General features: G+C 32.0%; 3 protein-coding genes across 3 annotated transcripts in view; 2 read left to right on the top strand and 1 right to left on the bottom strand.

Annotated features, from left to right (window-relative positions):
• Positions 1 to 1,205: 1,205 nt before the first annotated feature.
• LOC119830560 (zinc finger protein DZIP1L) lies at positions 1,206 to 7,001 on the top strand. The gene is made up of 9 exons (XM_038353621.1): positions 1,206 to 1,320; positions 1,643 to 1,710; positions 1,830 to 1,997; positions 2,622 to 3,365; positions 3,570 to 3,827; positions 4,293 to 4,696; positions 4,918 to 5,068; positions 5,219 to 6,114; positions 6,629 to 7,001. The coding sequence occupies exons 1-9, from the start codon at positions 1,206 to 1,208 to the stop codon at positions 6,999 to 7,001; spliced, it is 3,177 nt and encodes a 1,058-aa protein (XP_038209549.1).
• Positions 7,002 to 7,673: 672 nt separating this feature from the next.
• On the top strand, positions 7,674 to 9,017 carry LOC119830074 (DNA replication complex GINS protein SLD5). Its single transcript, XM_038352917.1, has 2 exons — positions 7,674 to 8,479; positions 8,611 to 9,017. The coding sequence occupies exons 1-2, from the start codon at positions 7,903 to 7,905 to the stop codon at positions 8,682 to 8,684; spliced, it is 651 nt and encodes a 216-aa protein (XP_038208845.1). The 5' UTR covers positions 7,674 to 7,902; the 3' UTR covers positions 8,685 to 9,017.
• Positions 9,018 to 9,687: 670 nt separating this feature from the next.
• LOC119829873 (probable multidrug resistance-associated protein lethal(2)03659) overlaps positions 9,688 to 21,039 on the bottom strand; it is a 74,358-nt gene continuing 63,006 nt past the window's right edge. The window contains exons 13-24 of the mRNA XM_038352571.1: positions 19,591 to 19,723; positions 19,017 to 19,322; positions 16,188 to 16,377; positions 15,871 to 16,007; positions 14,030 to 14,170; positions 13,643 to 13,746; positions 13,058 to 13,347; positions 12,270 to 12,392; positions 11,767 to 11,889; positions 11,062 to 11,222; positions 10,214 to 10,319; positions 9,688 to 9,966 (exon numbers count right to left, since the gene is read on the bottom strand). Of these exons, the coding sequence (XP_038208499.1) occupies positions 9,781 to 9,966; positions 10,214 to 10,319; positions 11,062 to 11,222; positions 11,767 to 11,889; positions 12,270 to 12,392; positions 13,058 to 13,347; positions 13,643 to 13,746; positions 14,030 to 14,170; positions 15,871 to 16,007; positions 16,188 to 16,377; positions 19,017 to 19,322; positions 19,591 to 19,723 (2,000 nt within the window). The 3' untranslated portion in view covers positions 9,688 to 9,780. The remainder of the gene's footprint in view (positions 9,967 to 10,213; positions 10,320 to 11,061; positions 11,223 to 11,766; positions 11,890 to 12,269; positions 12,393 to 13,057; positions 13,348 to 13,642; positions 13,747 to 14,029; positions 14,171 to 15,870; positions 16,008 to 16,187; positions 16,378 to 19,016; positions 19,323 to 19,590; positions 19,724 to 21,039) is intronic.

Below are 21,039 nucleotides of genomic sequence, written 5' to 3'. Positions count from 1 at the left end.
GACCCACTTTAAACGGCCAGATTTCGTTCAAACTTTGTAGATTTATTGAGGACCGATGACAATACACTAATTTGATAAAATTATTCTATTTTTCAATTTGCAAAATATGTTTTCTATTTTTTAGTTCGGTTGTCTATAAAAGCGTGTTTTTTAGTTTTTTTAAACTATTATTATTATTATTCATACACCTAAATGATAAGAGCAAGGCAGAACAACGTTTGCCGGGTGCAGCTAGTCTTATATATAAAATTCTCGTGTCACAGTTTTCGTTGCCATACTCCTCCGAAACGGCTTGACCGATTCCTCTGAAATTTGGTAAGCATATTGGGTAGGTCTGAGAATCGGCTAACATCTATTTTTCATACCACTAAACGATAAGAGTAAGGCAGAACAGCGTTTGCCGGGTGCAGCTAGTACTAACATAACATTACAATACACAGCCTATACACAACAGACAGGAACAGAATCGTAAAAAGAGAAGAGTGAGAGAAAGATAATTAATTGAGAATTTAATTGACCTGTTTATTGAATTAAAAACTAAAATTACGCATGAAGTGAAAATATGTGTATAGAGTTGTTGACATCTATAGTAGGATAGTAAGTGGTTTTCCTTTTAAGAATGTGTTACTCAATAATTTTTACCCGTAAATAAATTATGTGATAATTTTAAGTTATTAAAACTTATTGCCCAATTTGGGGTCTTACTATAAGAATTGAATATCCGAAAATTTGCTTATGGCGGCCAGGAAATCGACCTGTTAATACCGTACTTTAAGCTTTCTTGCTTAATTAAAAATAATGAAATAACTGTTTTCGGTATTTTTTTATTTACAGGATTGAGCGTACTTTCCGTTCAAGTCCAATTAAAAAACTCCACTCTGTATAGTTATAGGTTATTTATACGAACCATAGAAACACATTATATATTATAATGTGCACTTACTTGCGTACATTTTTTATCTTTTTTGATTAACCATAGCACAAGATATTTACCACCATGTCGGGAATGAGTCGTGGTGTTCGGGCCTTTGGACAGATTGTTGCATGCTTCTTGTAAACTGACGTTGGTTGCGTAGCAACTAAATTATGTACACAAACAAGTTTGTCATATTTTGATGATACCGAGATTATCAATTTGTTAATTTTTCATGCTATTATGCAAATGTTGATATAAGGGACATTCCTTTTGTTTTAATAAATGTACAATGGCTTGCAAGGCATCTTTTGAATTGTATCATAATTTCCCTAAGCTAGCTGAAGAAGCCGGATTTGCATTCAGTACACATCGACCACGAGTCCATATAGAGTGGAATAAGATTCGTAAGTTTACATATATGCTTATTTTAAATTGATAGGAAATATCCTTTTATATTATACTGGTGAAATAGAATATTTACAAAATATAACAGTGGACATTTCAAGACAGTATAATTAGATCCAACAGACAATTGTTGTATATATATAGACAGTATAATTAGGTACCTATAAGGCTATAACAAACTTGCGGGTTCCCCTGTGGTAAGGCCCGGTAATAATATCTACGTCGTAATTACTGATCTGTTTATCAAAATTTCCAAGTAACGTTATTTACAGTTGATCTATTATTCATTAAAGTAAGTCTCATCGATATATTTATTTTTAGGTCTTCTTGACATCGAAAGTCTCATTCGAGAGAGAAATTTTGTCTTGATTGAACAACATTTGAATGATGTAAGTAATGTTTAAACTGATTTTGATTCAAATTGATTAAACCACTATGTTAAAAAAAAAACATTGTTAAATAAGTAATTACTAACCGAAAGTTTAATTTGGTAAATAAATTCTTTTAGATCCTAGACTGTGTTTTGGAGTCTGAGTTCGACGTACGGATCTTGGATGTAGGAGTAGTTAAAATATTTCGGCTAGCTCAACTGGCAGTTGAATATCAACAGTTTTGTCGACATTATTTGGATCGTAGTGTTTATGTCCTGCGTGAAGAAGTTACATCACTTGCCCAGGTTTGATACATGCCACTGTAGAATTAAATAAAAAGATCTATCTAGAAATAAAAAGATCTATCTCACGAGATTCGTAACTGGTGTAAAACTTCAATGACACCTGATTTTAATTAGCGCATTATTTCCTGATTGCCTGTTTTATAGTAGTAGTATATAGTAGCGTAATAGGAGACGTCAGTTATCAAACGCGCGCAGTTGTGTACTATGCCGAGAATTTGCTTTTTCCGAACGTGGAATTTACTTTCCGTCAGGTGCAGAGAGCGGGTAAACGTAGCCTCAGCAAGCGGTATGTTTTTGTTGTTTTTAAAATAAGCATACTTGGTGGTACGATCCGAATGCCATTTCAAAATTCGGATTCACTTCGATAGATTACCTACCTATATTCTACCGAATAATAATAATGGAATAATTTTAAGCAATATGTTACGGATCACATTAGTTTCGCAGTTTGCAATGTGCAAATTTAATCAAAATAACTTTTTTATTTATTTTATAATAGGTTCCTATATTATAATCTTGAGAATTATTTTTTACTATAATAACAGTTATGTAAGGAATGCGATTTTTTGATTTCTTAAGAGAAATAGGGAAATTTTTGGTTGCACAATTGATGTTTATTTACAGGAACTAGAAGCGAATAAGCGAAGTTTAAGAGAAAAAGAAGAAGATATAAGACGCTTAAAGAGAAAATCTAAACATGTAATTCGCACTCCAGTACCATACGGCAATGAGAATATAGCTACTATGATTCTAAATACATTAAAAAACCAAAGCGATATATTTCATACTGCCCCTCATTTAGATACCTTGCAGCAAAACAAATGCAATATCTGTGATAAAGTGTTTTTAAACCAACTTTATTTAAAAAGTCACATATCAAGACGGCATCCGAACGTAACAGAAATTCCACAGAAAGACGTTCCAAGTCAGGAAAACTTATCGCAAATAAACTCAAATGATAATAGCAAAGTACTAAACGAGATTGAGTATTTAAAAAACAAATTGAAAGAAATGGAAAACCTTATTTCAGAAAAATGTAATAATAACGCAGAATTAGAAAAAACAAATTCGTATGACGAGAAAAAACAAGACAATCCTGTAAAAGAAATGAAAGATGCAGAAGTTCTTACACAAAGCCAAGAATTAGAGACGGTAAAAATCGAAGAATGGAAAAAACTAGAATTTGATAAATATAATCAAGAATTAAATTTGTTAAGAACACAATTATTGCAAATTATTGATGCTAACAAAGAAAATAAAAATAGTCATCAACTAGAGAGTGATAACACACATTTAAAAAACTTACAAGCGACTATTAAACAGCAAGCGGAGGAGTTATTAACTTTAAAGCAGGAACTAAATAATTCGGTAAATATGCGTCATTTTCTTATTCAACAGTAAAATAAGTTTTATAGTAACTCTTTCTGGTCCACATCATAGCCTACCTTTCCTACATCAACATAATATCTTTAATGGTTTATTGTGCTATTTTACATTAGACAAAATGTTTTATTCGTAGTTAGGTCTGATACATTTTATATTATGAAATGAATTTTTGAGATCCTCTTTCAGAAATCACTAAAAGAAAATAGGGAAGCTGAGAGGAAAAAAGAAATAGAAACTCAAATAGCAGAATGGGCGAAAAAAGTGGAATTACAATCTTCGGAATGTAGGTCGTTGTTACAAAAATTAAATGAAATGGCTAAAGATGTTCAAGAATATAGAGCAATTGCAAATTCAGAAAGAGATAAAGCGGAAAAATTACAACAATTACTAAATCAACAATTTAGGGTAATGAAACAGGATAAAAAAGTTGAAACAATAAAACCTGTAAGTAGAAATGAACTATTAATAAACTATTACTTATATTTATTTATTCGTAGTGTCGTATTATTAAAAAAACACAAAATTTTATATTTAAGATTAATCCATACTAACAAGTATGTAGTGGTGTAAAGATCCCATGCAGATTCGGCTATTGATCCCCTACTGACCAAGTGGAGGTTGGAAGATAGCGTTGAACTTTAAATTCTTGACACGCCGATTTTCTCCCGAAGTTTTCCTTCACCGTTTCGAGTAATAGTGGTGTGGATAATGTTATGCACATTATTACTATTATATTATATATAGATATCACATATATTGAAAAATCAATTTTCTTTTTGGGTCCAGTCTTGAAATACTAACATTTCAATTTTCGTACGAAATCCCCACCAGTGAGCCACCACTATTGTGCCATTTATATTATAAAAACATGTGTGTATGTGATATTTAATATTGCTTGTGTCATTTAAGGTATCCATTACTAAAAATAGTAATATACAAAATAAAAAGGGTAATTCGGATAAAGGTTATCCTACAGCGGATCGAGTGACACTTGAAAAATTGCAGAAAAAGGCTCAAGAATTACTTTCTTTGGAACATACGAGTACATCTGATCGATCAACAGCTAGTGAAGAAAGCAACAAAATAGTTGATAAAAAGACTAATACAATTGTGGGTGCAAAAAATAAAGATGTTTCAAGCTTTGATAATTCCGAAAAACAACTCGAGTATAAAATCGCACTAAATAAAAATATCCCATTGGAAGACAAACAGCAATCGCAAAAAGCTATTAAGGGTTTCATAAATAAAAAAGGAAAGAAAAAGTTTAAATCTTCCTCAAAAAAACAGAATGGACCAGTTACATTACCAGTCAGGTAAGGTGGTCGCATAAATTAAGTACTTAGGTTTAATTTTTTTTATGTCATATATGTCATACTCATAGGTACTCGGAACACTTATCCATTGACATACTATATAATATTAATTATGCAATATTTTAAGAAGTGAGGATCAAATCAATTGACTAGGAACTAAACTATGCCAAAGTGTCATGTATATCAAACAAATAATATAAAATGACTTTTTAAATTTACAGCCCTGTAAAAGTTGTAAGAGCAAAAATTACTGAAGAAGTTAATCAACGTTTAGTGAAACTGGGAGTCGACCCTTTGACAAATAGATTAGCGAAGACTGCTTTTCATAAGCAACGATATTCATTGCAAAAACTCCAGGAAGTAAAAATCAAGGTTTGAATAAACAAATTATACATATACAAAATATATTTTTTGAAAAATTAATTAGCTAGTAATTAAATAATTTTTTTCACATGTTAATGGCAGGGGTATTGTGAATCGTTGTTTCATTGTCTAACTCATAGATCCATTTATAATTTACAGAAATATCCTTCAAGGGAAAAAATTTACCATTCAATACAAGCTCATTTAGATGCAAATACTTCAAGTATGATGCGAGTACGTGCTGGGAAAAGTGAAAAAATTGACGATTCTCCAACTAAAACCACTAAAATATTCAGTTTAACTTCAGTCCTATCTAATGTGAAAACAAAGGCATTGTCTTTAGTAAAATCAACGGAAAAAACAAAAAAATATGATACAAATAACCAATTTAAAAGTGCGTTATTAGAAAACTCACCGGCCTCAGCGCGATCTAGTGTTATAAATTCAAAAGAAATAACGCCTACACCATCGCCCAATCGCGGAAGTCAAAAAAAAGAAACAAAAAATCGCCGATCGAAGAAAGAAGCGTCTTCCAAGAAGCATGTATTACAAAATCAAACAGAATCTTCAAACGAATCGGAATCGGGTATTGATAATAGAAGAACTATATCAGATCCTGAATTAGAATCCATTGACGATATCGTTAAATCGCCGGTTCGTAAACCGAATGATTCAAATTTTAAACGTATATCAAAAGATTATAATATAAGCGATAACTCAGCTTATGAATTAAAAAATAGTAAAATAACCAAAAATATACAATTTAAAGATTCAGGAGACAACAGCAGTGACGATATTGAATCTCTCGTTGAAACGTCACCAAGAAAAGCTTTCTCTGAAGAAAATATCAGCCCAAAACAAACTAAAAGTGTTTTGAAAAATGCGTCTTCGACATCTTCATTGAACAAGAAAAAGGTGCTGTTTGATATGGACGCAATTCAAATGAAATCTGTGAGTGCTACTCCCTCCCAAAGCTTAGCTGAAAAAAGTGACGGGAATGAGAATTACTCATTAGGTATCATAAATTTAGATACAGAAGAATGGGATCCATCAAGGTAATATATTAAAACATATATTATTTCGTCATCTATGACAACATCATCACTACATAGTATAAAACAAAGTCGCTTTCTCTGTCCCTATGTCCCTATGTTTAAGTCTTTAAAATTACGCAAAGGATTTTGATGGGGTTTTTTAATAGATAGAGTGATTCAAGAGAAAGGTTTATATGTATAATAACATTCATTAAACTACTACGAATTAACGCGTGCGAAGCCGCGGGCAAACCTAGTTCAAAATAAACCGTCAAGTTTATGTCGGGTATCGTGCTGCGTAGAAATCGTTCTTGAGCGACAGACAGACGGACATGGCTAAACCTAAGGGTTCCTCGTTGACTAGAGAACCCTAACAAAAAAGAAACGAGTTTTGAGTTTTGCTTTTGAAATGATATATACAATGCCCCTTAAGCTAATCGGTGTAAATTATTTACGATATTCGTTTTCAAATGTGATATAAAAGTGTAATGTCTATTGCACTATTATAAATGATTTGTGTTGTTCTATATTACAGCATAGAAAATGAGCATCCAAAAAAATCAACAATTCAAGTTAACACTCGCACAAGTCCAAAGATAGCTGAACTGAAACAAGCTATAGAATCGCAGATGTCAAGAAGGATTCAAACACCCAGTACGACTTTAGCAGGCAGTGTCAACCTGCTACCAACTCCAATGGTGCGAACAAGCTTGGGTGGTAGTAATACAAGCCTAGGTAGTTCAATATTAGACGAAAGTGAAAACCAAATAGCTGGTACTAATAATCAACGTCAGCCAATCATAGTCAAACAAAATATAAATAAAAATGTAAGAAAACAAGAAAACGATGATAGTGAAATAGACTTTTCTGAATTTTTACCAGACGATAAAAGTGACAATAAATTTTAGATAGTTATATTATTAAGTAAATACCTTCTATAAACTTAAATATACTATTGTTACGTTAGTATTTTAATAAGTACGAATAAATAAAATTGTGATTGATTATATATCATAACATTATTATAGTCTGAGGCATAGGTACATGGAAATTAATATTTAATAGCTAAAATGGTAAGCTTAATGTTTGTTTTTGTCTCGGAGTGATTTTTTAATAAAATTTCTAAAATATAAATAGCATTTTCATTAGCATTACGAAATTTTTAAAGGTTCTCATTGTATATGTATGTTTTAATCGAGTTCTAGAAATCGTTTAAGATTACATTGATATAGATGATACAAGATGACGCAGAATCTATCATATTCTTAGTTGAATCACAAAGTATCACTTAATATAACATATACATTTTCAAATCAAATTTTTATGTGTAACCTTTTTTTGTCACACTCTTGTGTTTTATATTCTATGATCGCAATCATGAACGTATTAAGATATTTTACATATATACTACAATTTCATCTCAACTTCTTTTATGTATACACCTACTAATGTAATTTAATTATGAAACGATTAATTTAAGTTTGCACCTTTGCCTTGGACTTCTTTCGTGGCGCGTAATCCACGTAATTTCATACGAATTTACTCTGTGGTAGTCAAGTCAGAGTCAAGTGTCAAGCTCGTTTCAAGTACAAGTGTCATAATAATAATAATTGAAACTGTCAATTTTGTAGCTTACTAAACAAATTACTTAAACTTGAAAGCTATGGTTGAATCATACATAAAGTTTTAAAATATATTACTTTTGGTTTTGTTTTACTGTATCATTTCAAATTGACGTTTGTATTGTGATCTACCAAAAGTGTAAAAAGTGATTTGGTTTAGAAAACTATTTAGATATACATATTTCAAATGGATGCAGAAGAAATAGATTTAAGCGACGAAGAGGAAGAGATAACGGCTGAAACTGTTTTAAAAACATTACAAAGTAGTTGGCAAAACGAACGACTTTCTCCTGAAATACTCCCGCATCGAAATGATATGGTGGAATGTATGTTAGGTCAAATACAGCACATGGAACGTAATATAAACAAACTACCAAAAACAGACCTTCGTGCTTCCATTCACAAAATGGAATTGAATCGGATAAAGTATATTATATGCAATTACCTCAAAACTAGGTTAGATAAAATAGAAAAGTACTGTATCACAATTGTAAATGAAGAGAAGCAAAGAATTGAGTCTGGGACCAATTACTTGACAACATCCGAATATAGATATGCTCAAGAATATTTACTCAACATGGAACAGCATTTAAAACAAACTGTTCTTAATAGTGTACCAAGTAATATGCAAACTTTTGAAACAAATAAAATGGCTATAATGCCAAATTTACAATCGCATGTATTTTTGAAAGCAAATGAAACTGTAAATGGCATAGTTTTAGAAGATTTATTTGGTGATCAAGATGAAGAAATTGATTTAGAGGGTATGTTTCATTGATAACAATATCATCTAGTTTTTAACAAATGGTTTAATTAACTATTATTACTGGATTGTTACAAGTAAATAAACATATGAAATTTATTATATCATTAATTCAAACCATTCTTATTTCAGAGGGTTCGCAACATATTTTGCAGTACAAATTTATTGCCGATTTAGTAAAAAATGGAAAAGTCCAATTAGTTTGATGGAGTTTTCATTGAATATAGAAGAAAACCTCAGATTTATTAAAAAACCTAATTGTGATAGGGATTCCCTTTTATACTAAAAAAATTATATATAACTATAACCTTAATCAGATTTCAGTGAAAGTTAAAGGATATATTATTATGATATATTAGATTTTTTCATGTAAAAAGTAGAGATTTTTATATCACTTTGATAAAAATTAATCAACAAATCTTTAGTGTATAACATTTTCTATATGGAGTTTTGAATGTGAAAGTCCCAAAATAAAATATGAAATGAATGCAAAGCTTGTTATTATAATAATGTTTATATGTTGAATAAAAAAATTACATACAGTGCATTAGATTAAAAATAAAAGTTCAAGTTTTACAGATTTAAATGTATTTTATTTTAACATATTTTTTGTTACTCCTTATTGAATAAATCTATCTCATAGCACAGTAGTCTTTTATAAAATAAATAAGTACTTAACTTTGAATCATAATGAGGCACAATGACGTCTCAATTAGGATACCTTAATACATAAAAAGATATATTGGCAGTTTAATAGAACTTGCAAACATTTAGCTATAATTAGGAAGAGTATATAACAGTAGTCTTAAAACTACCAAAGTTTCTTTAGCAAATGTACATACATACTACATTATATCTAATTGAAATATTGTGACTAAGTAAAATATCTTGGTCCTTGAAGCATAAAATAGCTCTAAAGTTTGTACTTACATTAAGATTACTTAATTTACGACATATCACTTTAATTTTAAAAATAAAGCTTACATGCTTGTTACTTTACACAAAATATAATCTCAAAAATAAAATTGACTTTAAGTCTCGTTTTAGTACCCAGTATGAGTTATCACTATTTATCTTAAGTAGCTTTATGTTTATTGAGGACTGCAAATATGAGGATAAAAAAAGATATTTTTTGCTTTTAAGCTCTACTATAATTGGTTGCATGTGCATTGGTAAAGTAACACTGGATTTGAGATTTATATGGGATAAGGAATAGTGAAGGATGTGAGTGTCTGAACTGGAGAGTATCAATTGTGGTAAGATATCGCAAAATAATAAATATTGATAAGATTTTTTAAACTCTTATGTTTGCTGATCATCCGCGTCGACATATTTAATGTGTTGTAAGTACGCATTATGTGCAACCTCACGCAGACTGTTTTCTGAGGCCGCCCCGAGTTGTTTCACCATTTTAGTAAAATATCCATCTTCTTTCTGTAGCAAGTCGTGTGGATGGCCACATTCCACTATTTGCCCTGCTTCCATGACCTGTTTAATATTTATGCAGTAATTATTGGATTACAATGAATACAAAATAGACATATTTTAATTGAAGATAGTATCAATGTCTTGCATAAAGTTGAAGTAATCTGTTTCAATGTTAATTATTAAGAGTTTATAAATATTAAGCAAATTTTTCAGACATAGAATTACAAAAACCTCAAATTTAAAATAAAATGTTATTATATGTTACATATTATAAGTACGAACTAAAATTCATTCATTATAAACTTACAACGACACGGTCGGAGTCTGCGACTGTGTGCAATCGATGAGCGACGGTAACCACGGTACAGTCGCGGAAATGCTTACGTATTGATTTCTGAATCAATGCATCAGTACTGTGAAAAATGAGTGTCAGTTATTAGTTTGCATCAAAATAAGTGGATAATTGGGTTTGATTTAATGTATGCGATAATGATTATTGTTTATTTATTTCATGCCTATAGAGTGAGAGCCCAGTCCACTTTTCTTTTTTTTCTGGAAGAAGGGAAAATGTCCACACTTTATCTTTCAGGAAATAAGGATGATCTTGCGGCAATGGGCTCTTTAAGTGAAGTCCCGTGTCCCCAACTGGGGTATGGGGCAGATGATATACATTTGTTTTACTGATCGATTTTCTTTCTGGACAAGTCCTGCCAGACCGCGACATTTTTTTTGTGCGACCCGGGAATCGAACCCAGGACCCCTCGGTTCTAAGCTTACGCGTTAACCACTGTACCAGTCTATACCGGAGGCAATCAATGGGCTCTTAGATCATTAAAAAAGTAATATTTTTTTTTCTTGATATTGAAAGCTTTATTTGTAGACAGATATTCAAAATTTTGCATTCAAATAAAAACATCTTTTGGAATACTAACTTGTGTGTTTAGTCTTTACTCTTAATACTGGAAAAATAAATATATAGATCCACTTTTGTCGAAGGCAAAACAAAGGACCTGATATGAAAAGAGTCATAATGAGTTGTGACAACAGACAATCACGACATTGCAAAGTTTAAACGTTTTCGGCTTTGACTACGAGATCAAAGGCTTTGTACTAATGTATGCATTCCCTTGTACTGTGGCAACTGGTAATACTCACTTGGGATCAACATTAGCTGTGGCCTCGTCGAGCACCATGAGCTTGTTGTTGGCGAGCGCGGCGCGCGCGAGGCACAGCAGCTGGCGCTGGCCCGCGCTGAAGTTCGACCCGCCCGCCTCCACAGCCGACGTTAGTGACGTCACACTTTGCTTTAGCTCCACCTGATTTTATTATTCATTAAATATTATGTCATTTTATTTTTACACCCCGTATTCATGCTCATGACCGCCTCCTTGGTACAGTGGTTAACGCGTGAGCGTAGAACCGAGGGGTCCTGGGTTCAATTCCCGGTGGGGACGCACAAAAAAAAATGTCTCGGTCTGGCAGGACACAGAAGGCTGATCACCTACTTGTCCGTAAAGAAAATCGATCAGTGAAACAGATGTACATCATCTGCCCCATACCCCACTAGGGGACACGGGACTTCACTTACTTATTCATGCTCAACTAGTGGAGGCCATTAACCCGATGTGTTATTTCCAAAAATAGGTATATTTTTGTGTTGCTTTTAGATTTCATGATATAACATAATTATTAATAGCACAATAATATTCTAATTGCTTTATAAATCTTGAAGACAGTACGAATATCTCGTGTAAATAAAAAGTGATTGTGGTTGTTATTGCTTTTCTTATTATTATTAATTTACAATACAATTTCCATACAATGAAACTGTTTTACAATGAATTGAATAGCTAGACATACTTGTTCCAAGGCTTTCCAGATATCAGCATCTGTGTATTTGTCGAAAGGATCCAAGTTATAGCGCAAACTGGCTGAAAACAGGACTGGTTCTTGTGGGATAATCGAAATTTTTGAACGTAGTTGCTGAAAAAGAAAAATAGGAAAACATAGAGTAACAAATAACAATTAAAATATAGGGAAATTATATAAAAACAAGCGTAATGAAACCAAATTCCTGAAGTATTATCCAAATATATAAGTAGTATCAAATATGCTGTACATTTAAATAACATCAAGGGCATTTTCCGTTTTCAGAATTAACAGTAGAAGTAGCTTTTGTAGTTTAACTCGTTTATCATATAGAACTAGCTTTGCGCCTGCGGACACACTCGATTCCACTTCACGTTGTAGATTGACAATCCTACATATTTCCACCTCCAATTTCCGACGCAGAAATCTCAATCAAGAAAACAAATAAAAAAGTGTCCCTTATCAGGATTTAGTTTAATTCACTTTACAAGTACCTTCAAAGCAATGTCCCCAGTGTCTAAATCGTCGATAAAGATGTGCCCATCGATAGGAGCGAGGCGGAACAGAGCCGCTATGAGTGACGACTTGCCTGCTCCGGTGCGTCCAACTACTCCCACCTGAAATATTTATTTTATCATAATATGTACACTACTTAAAATAAATTATATAAATATAATATTATTTTGTACGAGTTTGAGTACCTTCATTTTTATTGCTAGTGCTTTTTTATTATAATAGACGTTATCTACCTTTGATGGATTGGTGAAAAACTATTACCTATCATTATAAATTAATAAATGGTATTTATTATACATGTATAAATATATATGTATGTATTAGTGTAATATTATATATATATAGTATTATATATTCTTATTATATGTATATATGTGTAAAGTATATAAGTATTTTGTCTATTTATTAATATTATATAATTTAATTTGCTCAGTTGCTTACACCTCCAAAAGTATTTTTCTTCCAGCATTTCCATTATCACAGGTTGTCTGGTAGAGATCACTCGTTAGTGATAAGACCGCCCTTTGTACAATATTTCTTTATGCTGTTTTTCTCTGTTACTTTTATTTTGGTGTACAATAAAGAATTTATTATTATTATAATAGAATTCAAATTGAAAAATTTGCATACAGTTTACCCACAAACTATATTGTTACTGCTGGTTGCAAGTAAAGATGTCAGTGTTTCTACACGGCAAAAACACAGGAATTATGTATAAAATAAAAAATATATACATATTTTTTTTTGTTTCAAAAATTTTACATACCTTCCATCCACTCTCAATAACGCTATTTAAATTCTTAAGTACTGGTTCGCTTTCCGAGTCATATCTTAAATAGAGATCCTTAAATACGAGTTTAGCTCGTTGCGGCCATTCCTTTGGCGGGGAAATCCCCTCTAACTTTTCCAGCGGCAGTTTCGTGTATTGTATGATTCGCTCCACGCTTATCATCTGTGATATAGCCTCAGTAGTTTGCTTAATGCCGTGTTGCATCATGTTTACGAGAATTAAACCTTGACTGAGAGCCAGACCAACATTTCCAGATTTTGTCGTTTCTGAAATAATATACAACATTTTTTAACTATAGAATCCCTTTAATAATTTCTCAAACATCTTTAATCTACAGCATATTTAAAACACAAAATATTATTTTCAAACGACTTCAAAAAAGTGGGAGCAATTCCAGTGGAGGAAGGTTTTTGTTACGTTATAACTGTGTGATTGATTTTTATGTAATTTTTTTATTAGAAATGTGGTGCCTCCCATGTCTTGTCCTGACAATTTGTAGGCGGTCAAGATTTTTGTTGAAAATAATTATTTTTTAAGGAATTAAAATTTCTTGATTCTTACCGTCACCGCATAGGAGGAAAGTATAGGCAACAACGACCACATACGTAGCAGATATCAAACTCAAATATATCGCGAAAGTTGTATTGGTGATAAGTGATAAGTACCTGTAAAATATAAATGAATAAATACTTGTTTCTTAATAAAATCATTAAGAAATTTCATTTTACGCGTGAAATGTCATGTGACAAAAACTCATAGTCAGATTATATTTTTATTTGTTTCTGTAAGAATAGTTCTGAATTTTGTCACGCGCCAAAATACCTTGGTAGAACTATTCTTTTCAATGTTTATTTGGCATTTCATCTGACAAACAAGCTGAACAGAACATATGAAATAATATTTATACAGTAATTGAAAAACCGGCCAAAGGTATAATAAAGTACGTACCAAGACGCAGTATGGACGTCTTGTTTGTCATCAAACTGTATGCGCAGCAGCTCCTGCGCGCCGCACGCTCGCACCGTGGGGAGCCCCGCCATGCTCGCCGACACGTGCGAAAACACGGGGCTGCGGGTCACACCCTCCACCCTGTTGGCAGTTTTGTTTTTATCCGAACGTTTACTTTTATCTCGCTAAATTTGTACTAGTTTTGTTTAGTTTTGGTAATGAATGCGGAGCGTCATAACAGAGTAGGAACATAGTTAGTGTATTAAGGACAATTTTAATATTTACTTCCGGTTTAGAAAGCAGTTTCTACAGAGAAGAGCCAACAAAAACCTATGTAGATCGTCTCTTAAAATCATACGTAAATGTTACACTAGCTGTGACCCGCGGTTGAAACCGCGTAAGCGTGCTGCGTAACCGTATCCCGTAGGAATATCGGTATAAAAAGTGCCTATGTGTTATTTCAGTTGTCCAGCTATCTACGAAGCAAAATAGTATTATTATTCACCAGAAATTTCCAGTCAGGAAAAAAAAACACGAATAAAACACGAATATGACATTTTCTAAAAAAAATTCCTAGCTAGATCGATTTATCGCCCCCGAAACCCCCTGTATACATGAAAATCGTTGGAGCCGATTCCGAGATTCCAATTATATGTATATATATATATATATATATACAAGAATTGCTCGTTTAAAGGAATAAGATGTAAATTCTACATAGGTAATATGTATATCAACAGAGCAAAGCCCTAGGCATGGGGATTCTTAAGTGATAACATTCTATGGATTTTCTTTTTATCTTCGATATAAAGTCAATTATGCCATAGTAGGCTCTACTAAATAATAAATTTTTAAAATAGATTTTTAATTTATTATTAAGGGCAATTCTATTGTAAAAGCGTTTCCTTGTTCCATAAATGAATTTTTACTTTAGAAAGCCGGAAAGCAGGTACATATTTCAATTTTATTTCTTTTCCTTGTGACATATACCGCTAACTCTTGTGTGTCAACAATAATTATTTTGTTTGTTTATGTTATAGGGCAACAGAGCTGGAAGAAATGGATTGGGTAGGGTATGAGTATAATGATGAAATACGTTACAAAAATTAACTTCTTACACTCCACGCAAAAAAATGCTTACAAAAAATATTAAATGCGATTCGGCACATAGATAACCTCATTATCTATTTGCAAAATAGTAATAACATAAATATTGAATATTAATGCCATCTTTGTGTCTCGTTATCTATACATGACCCAGATTAACAATTAAATGTATACATTCTCTTTTCACATTATGGTTTTCCGAGGAAATCACCGTGGTACGATTTATGATAACTAGATATATAAGGTTTCTAATTAATCTATTATATTTCGATTACATTATTAATTAATTCAAAACGATTTTATAAAACATAACTCACAATTTATCACATTCCCGGTAATTCGTAATTATTCTAATGCATGGATACTGCATTTTAATGCCATATTTTTTAACGTTTTCGTAGGTACTTAACAACTTATAAAGCAGTTAATTACTTCAAACGATTATTTATTGTAATTAAAATCATATTATTAAGCCGTTTGTTTCGTCTTTAATAATCATCAGACCCGGTCGTAAAATGCGCTAAGTGCAAACTGTAAATATTTAAATTTCACTCGTATATTTTATAGCGATAAGAAGGCTTTAGCTCTAACGTTTTTATGCGGACAAAGATCTCGCTATAATCATAAGTACACAATATATGGGATTATTCACAAACTAGAACGTTATTGCTAGTTTGCACCGGGCCAAATGAGCACATACCATATTTGCATTCTCCTAAATAAATTTCACTTACCTCTTAACAGCTTGCGCTGTAGCGAGATATACGAGTGTCCATAAGTACATTAAAACACCGCAGACCATGGTTGTTAACAACATGTACGGACTTACAATTGCCACCATAATAATTATACCCGCCATCACCATGAATACCTGCAAAATTATAATTTTTTATAACCTTGATATCTCATACCTAGAATAATAACCTTAACAAATTTTTTTATTCATAATATGTAAGTCTGTGTATTTGATCGTTTATTCTTTTGCATTGAGATAAATTGAATTTAACTAATATTTGGAGAACAAAAATCTTATAACTATTTAATCACTCACTTGTATGCTGTCTAAGAACATTTTAGGCATCGTTTCATCCACCACGCCCATATCCTTCGAGAATCGATTGAGGATACGACCCGATGGGTTTGTGTCGAAGAAACGCATCGTGGCAGCAAGTATGTTACTGAACATCTTATTGTGAAGCCTTATCGAGCTTCGCATGCAAACGAACAGGAAAACTAGTGATCTGAAATTAGAATTTTAATGTAATAACAATAGGAAATAAACATTACGTAAGTTTTAGTTATTAATAGGATGCAATATATATAATTAGGGACCGGTGTTTCATCATTCGCACTTGTATTTGTCTAGACTTGTCCAAAGCATAATATATATTTAGACATGTTGCACCTATCGCGTAAGCACGTATTTCCCTACCTTATATGTTAGCTACCAAAAGTATGTATTTCTCTAAATTATATGATATTCTAGCAGGTACATAAGCTGTTTAAAGGTATATTATAAGCTATACCGCTCGCAAATTTGGTATGCCATGTGTTTAATATCTTGTGCGTTTCTTTTTTAAGAAAAATAAATTTTCTGCCTTTTAAACATATTTAAGTGAATATATTTTACTTTTCGCTTATAAGTAGCACAAGGTCAAGACAAAGTCACGTTGTTGACATTGATTTGACTTAGATACAAAAATAACAATCTTTAAAAATAAGTGTCATCGATAGCTGCGATATTAGAATAGGTAAAGACTTTTGGAAAATAATAAGAAACGAAGAGATATATAATGATTATTCAATTTAAACTTAACAGTCTACGAATAGTAGTAATAGTATAGAATACTAACCTAACCCAACAAATTCGAATTAACGTGGGAAATATAATAGGTTATTATATTTTTTTTATACCTTCGGTCACATTATTGTAGTTTTAGTAAGAAGCTGTAATAATTTCTGAAAAACTAAAATAGATGGACTATTTTAGTCTTTTCAAGCCACCAAGGAGATGGTGTAGCTTCCCATTATTGAAAGAATTATTCAAATCGGTTCAGCACTTTCAGAGCCTGTTCAGTGCAAACGCACAAATTATTAAATCGTTCCCGTTTATAATATTGGTGCAGTAATATTAATAAAAACCTGATGATTGAAATGAGTATAATATTCATGGTAAAAAAACACGCTTTAATAATAATAGGTATTAAGTATACTGTCTCACTTGACCACATAAAAAATACATAAGAAAATAATTTAAGCCCGGTGATCCTTATCTGAATAATATCTTTATAGATAAAGTCATGAAATTATTCTATAATCACCGATACTTTTATGCACCAAGTTTGAAATTAATCTGTCCGTTTAAAGTGCGTCAAAATCAAGCCTTATGGATTCGGTTATATCGCACTAATATAATAAATGTAAAAATTGTTTGTTTGGATGTTTGTCCTTCAATCACGCTGAAACTTCCGAACGAATTTTGATGAAATTTGATATACAGTCAATGCATGAGCTGACTTGGGTGACAGGATATTTTTTTATTCCCCTTAAATTCTTTGGTATACAACAGGAATAGTAGTCACTAAATCATTTATAAATGTCCTAATTCCATGCGGGTAAAGCTGCCGGCGGAAGTTAGTACAGATATACATAAACATTCAAACATACAGGTGAAGTTGATATAAGGGTGATGAAAAGCAGTTATTAGTTTAATAAAACTAACACCACAAAACATTTATCCCGTGCATTAAGCGTTAATGCGTTATATTTGCATGCGCTTTAGATAAAAGCGTGTAGGTATATTTCACTGTTTATTCTACATATTAATTACTACTTATGTATTTTATGATATAATGAGTAGCAAGATATTTGATAATAAAAAAATTATAAATGTCTGCGGTGTAACGGAATGCGCAGAAGTCATATAATATTAGGGGAGATGTTTCAATTACCGATTTTCATTAGGGTATATAAAGCCAATAACATTCCTCAGGCAAGATCGAGTTATTATCACCGAAAATAGATCCCAGGTACGTATTATTTTTTTTTTTTTTTATGTGGGCGTCGACCACGGTTCGGTACGAATTGGATCAACTCGCATCGTACATCTACCGGGAGTGTAGCCCCCATAGAGCATCGGCCTCGAATGTATGACTGTTACAGTGTTTGTAGCCAGTTGGGGGGCCTTAATTAATATTTTCCTTATCCTTAAACCCTTAAAAGAAAGGCAACGCATTTTCTCTTATATGTTCATGGGCGGCGATGATCGCTTATCATCGGGCGAACCCCAAGAGATTTTTTGAATAACCAATTAAAAATTTTAAAAAATCTGTTCCATGCTTGCCTAAAACAAAGGTAATCAAACAAATCCCGCCTTCGGTTTAATTTTGTTGATGTTTGTGTTACTAAATATAAGGCTTCCGTCCGCGACTGAGCGCGTAAATATGTACCATCGATATACAACATACATTAAACATATACACATACCTACAGAACAAAAAATTTCTACAATGTCTTGTTGAGTTCTTTTCACATTTATTAAAAAATAAAGCAGTTTTTGTATTTTGCATATAGACGAAGGCTAATTTACGACGCTCACGTTTCATATAAACGTATTACAATTTATTACTAAAAAACAATTGTACAAATATTTAAAGAGACAATAACCGATAGACCCAAATATGTTTCTTTATTTTTAAAGCAAATGGCTAACACCGATGGCTAATTATCTAATTTTAGAATGTAGAACAAAGTTATTTTTATAATTGATGATTTAATAGCTATTTACCATACTAGTACTAATGTTATAAGACAATTAATATCAAATTAGACATAGAGTACAATTTAAGAACATATACATAGTCTTTAGACGGTTACTAACCTTCCCGTCGTAAACAAAATACAGCCTGCAATTGCAGCTCCCCACACGTAAATATAAAATGAATGGTCGAAGGGTTGTTCGTGTGAGGTTATGTTCTGGATTGTGATGGCTGTCCTCATCATTGTACCGATGACCGTGAGGTTTGGGTTGATTGTAGTCGGAGATTCAGTTGTTATGGGAGGTGATGCTTCTGTTGACACATTCAGTACTGACAGAGTATCGTTAACGTCTGTGCCGTTTGAAATATCCGAAAAGTTTGCTAATGAATATTTTTCAATTTTATGCGTCGCTTCTACATCATTCATCCTGCAAAAAAAAAAATTACACTTAGAGAAGCATGTTATTAAACAACCGGTGTGTGCTTTTCAAATAATTTCCCATAACACAATATGGTAAAGTAAATATAATTATGAACCGTGCATTTTCACTTAAGTTTTTCATGAATTAAATCAGAACGATTTTTAAATAATTTTCTATATTCAAAGATTTCTTAAAAATTGTAACGACAACCTATAAAAAATAATGTTATTAGTGAAAATTTGAGCTGCTAATATAAGTGAAATTAATCAATTACCAATGAGTAAGCCAAAGATCACCAGCTGATGTTACAAGTTGTGCGAGGAGAATGAAAAACACTGTAAAGAACAGAAGTGACCAGCTTCCGCCGGCGTGGAAGTACTTCCTGTAGATGGAAGTAGGCACGCGACCTGTGAGTGACAAACATAGACGACTGTTAACGTCAGAACACTTCTTTTTGATCAACCAAAACAAAAAGTTATATGGCCCCAGCTCACGACTCATTCATAATTTTTTAAATTACGGATACGGACAATACGACAGATGTAAGTGAAATCACTGCTTAGTCTTCTTTTTAGAATTCTATAGCCAATTATATCGGACTAATGTGGGACTACAATATTTCATATAACGTATGTAATATGTAAACTGGGTTTGTTTACATAAAAAGTATTTCCGCAGGGTACATGTATACCTAACACATGCCTAACGCACGGGAACGAATTATATTTTTCTGCTCTACCATTACAGTTTTCGCATAGTTATAAATATCATTAAGTATTTTTTCGTGTTTTTAAGTTCATATTAAAAGTTTTTTTTTTTTTTGGAGAGCCTCCTCTATAAACTCGCAATTCAATATGTTTCATTTTTTTTTAATAGAACAACGTTTTAATTTTAAATAAATTTTCGTTATCAATGATCTATTATTATTTATATAGAGTTGTAGTATTTTCAAAATAACTTTATATATTGAAAATACATAAATTTACATGATGTCATTTTCACAAATTCGCTTAGTAGACATACTACTACTATAACGACGTAGTCGCGAGCACGGCTTATAGTGGATATGGTTATAATTTTTTTATTTATTCATAACCGTCACAACTAACCAAACCTGAAACTTCTAAGGACCTTGAACGCTGACGCGTTATACACTGTAACCTGTATCAAGGAGACAAAAGGTCACAAAATTTTATTCAATTTAAATTGTACAATAATTTTTAATCTTGCAGACTGATGATGATACAGCAGTGTTAGAGTTACGGCCGCTCTAACATATTTTACAATTTCATGCATTGATTCCATAAATGATTATACTAGGTTTTACGATTCCGGTATTAGAAATATGATGCTTCCTTTTATTACTAGTTACGCCCGCTACTCCATTCACGTGAGGTCATGACATAAGTACGATAGAAGAAGCCTATTTCTTGTCCTATAATGACAAGCAATATTTTTTTAGCGGAAATTCAACTAATCGGTCAAATAGATAAGAATGACGGACGGATATTTTTATAGTTTTAAGATGTTTGTCATTTAGTACTTTTAGTACATTGTGTAAATAATCATAAGTACCTATTAAGGAAATACAATTAATGTGAATCGTTGTCAAATGATAGAAATACAAGTAAAGATACTCTGCTGATATTGTGTATACCTAGTCTTGCCATAAATATTGTAATAAAGAAAAAAGAAAATTGTTAACTGCAAATAACATTTATTA

The sequence above is a fragment of the Zerene cesonia genome, chromosome 11 (genome assembly GCF_012273895.1).
Source record: "Zerene cesonia ecotype Mississippi chromosome 11, Zerene_cesonia_1.1, whole genome shotgun sequence".
NCBI lineage: Eukaryota > Metazoa > Arthropoda > Insecta > Lepidoptera > Pieridae > Zerene > Zerene cesonia.
This window is presented reverse-complemented; position numbering and strand designations above follow the sequence as displayed.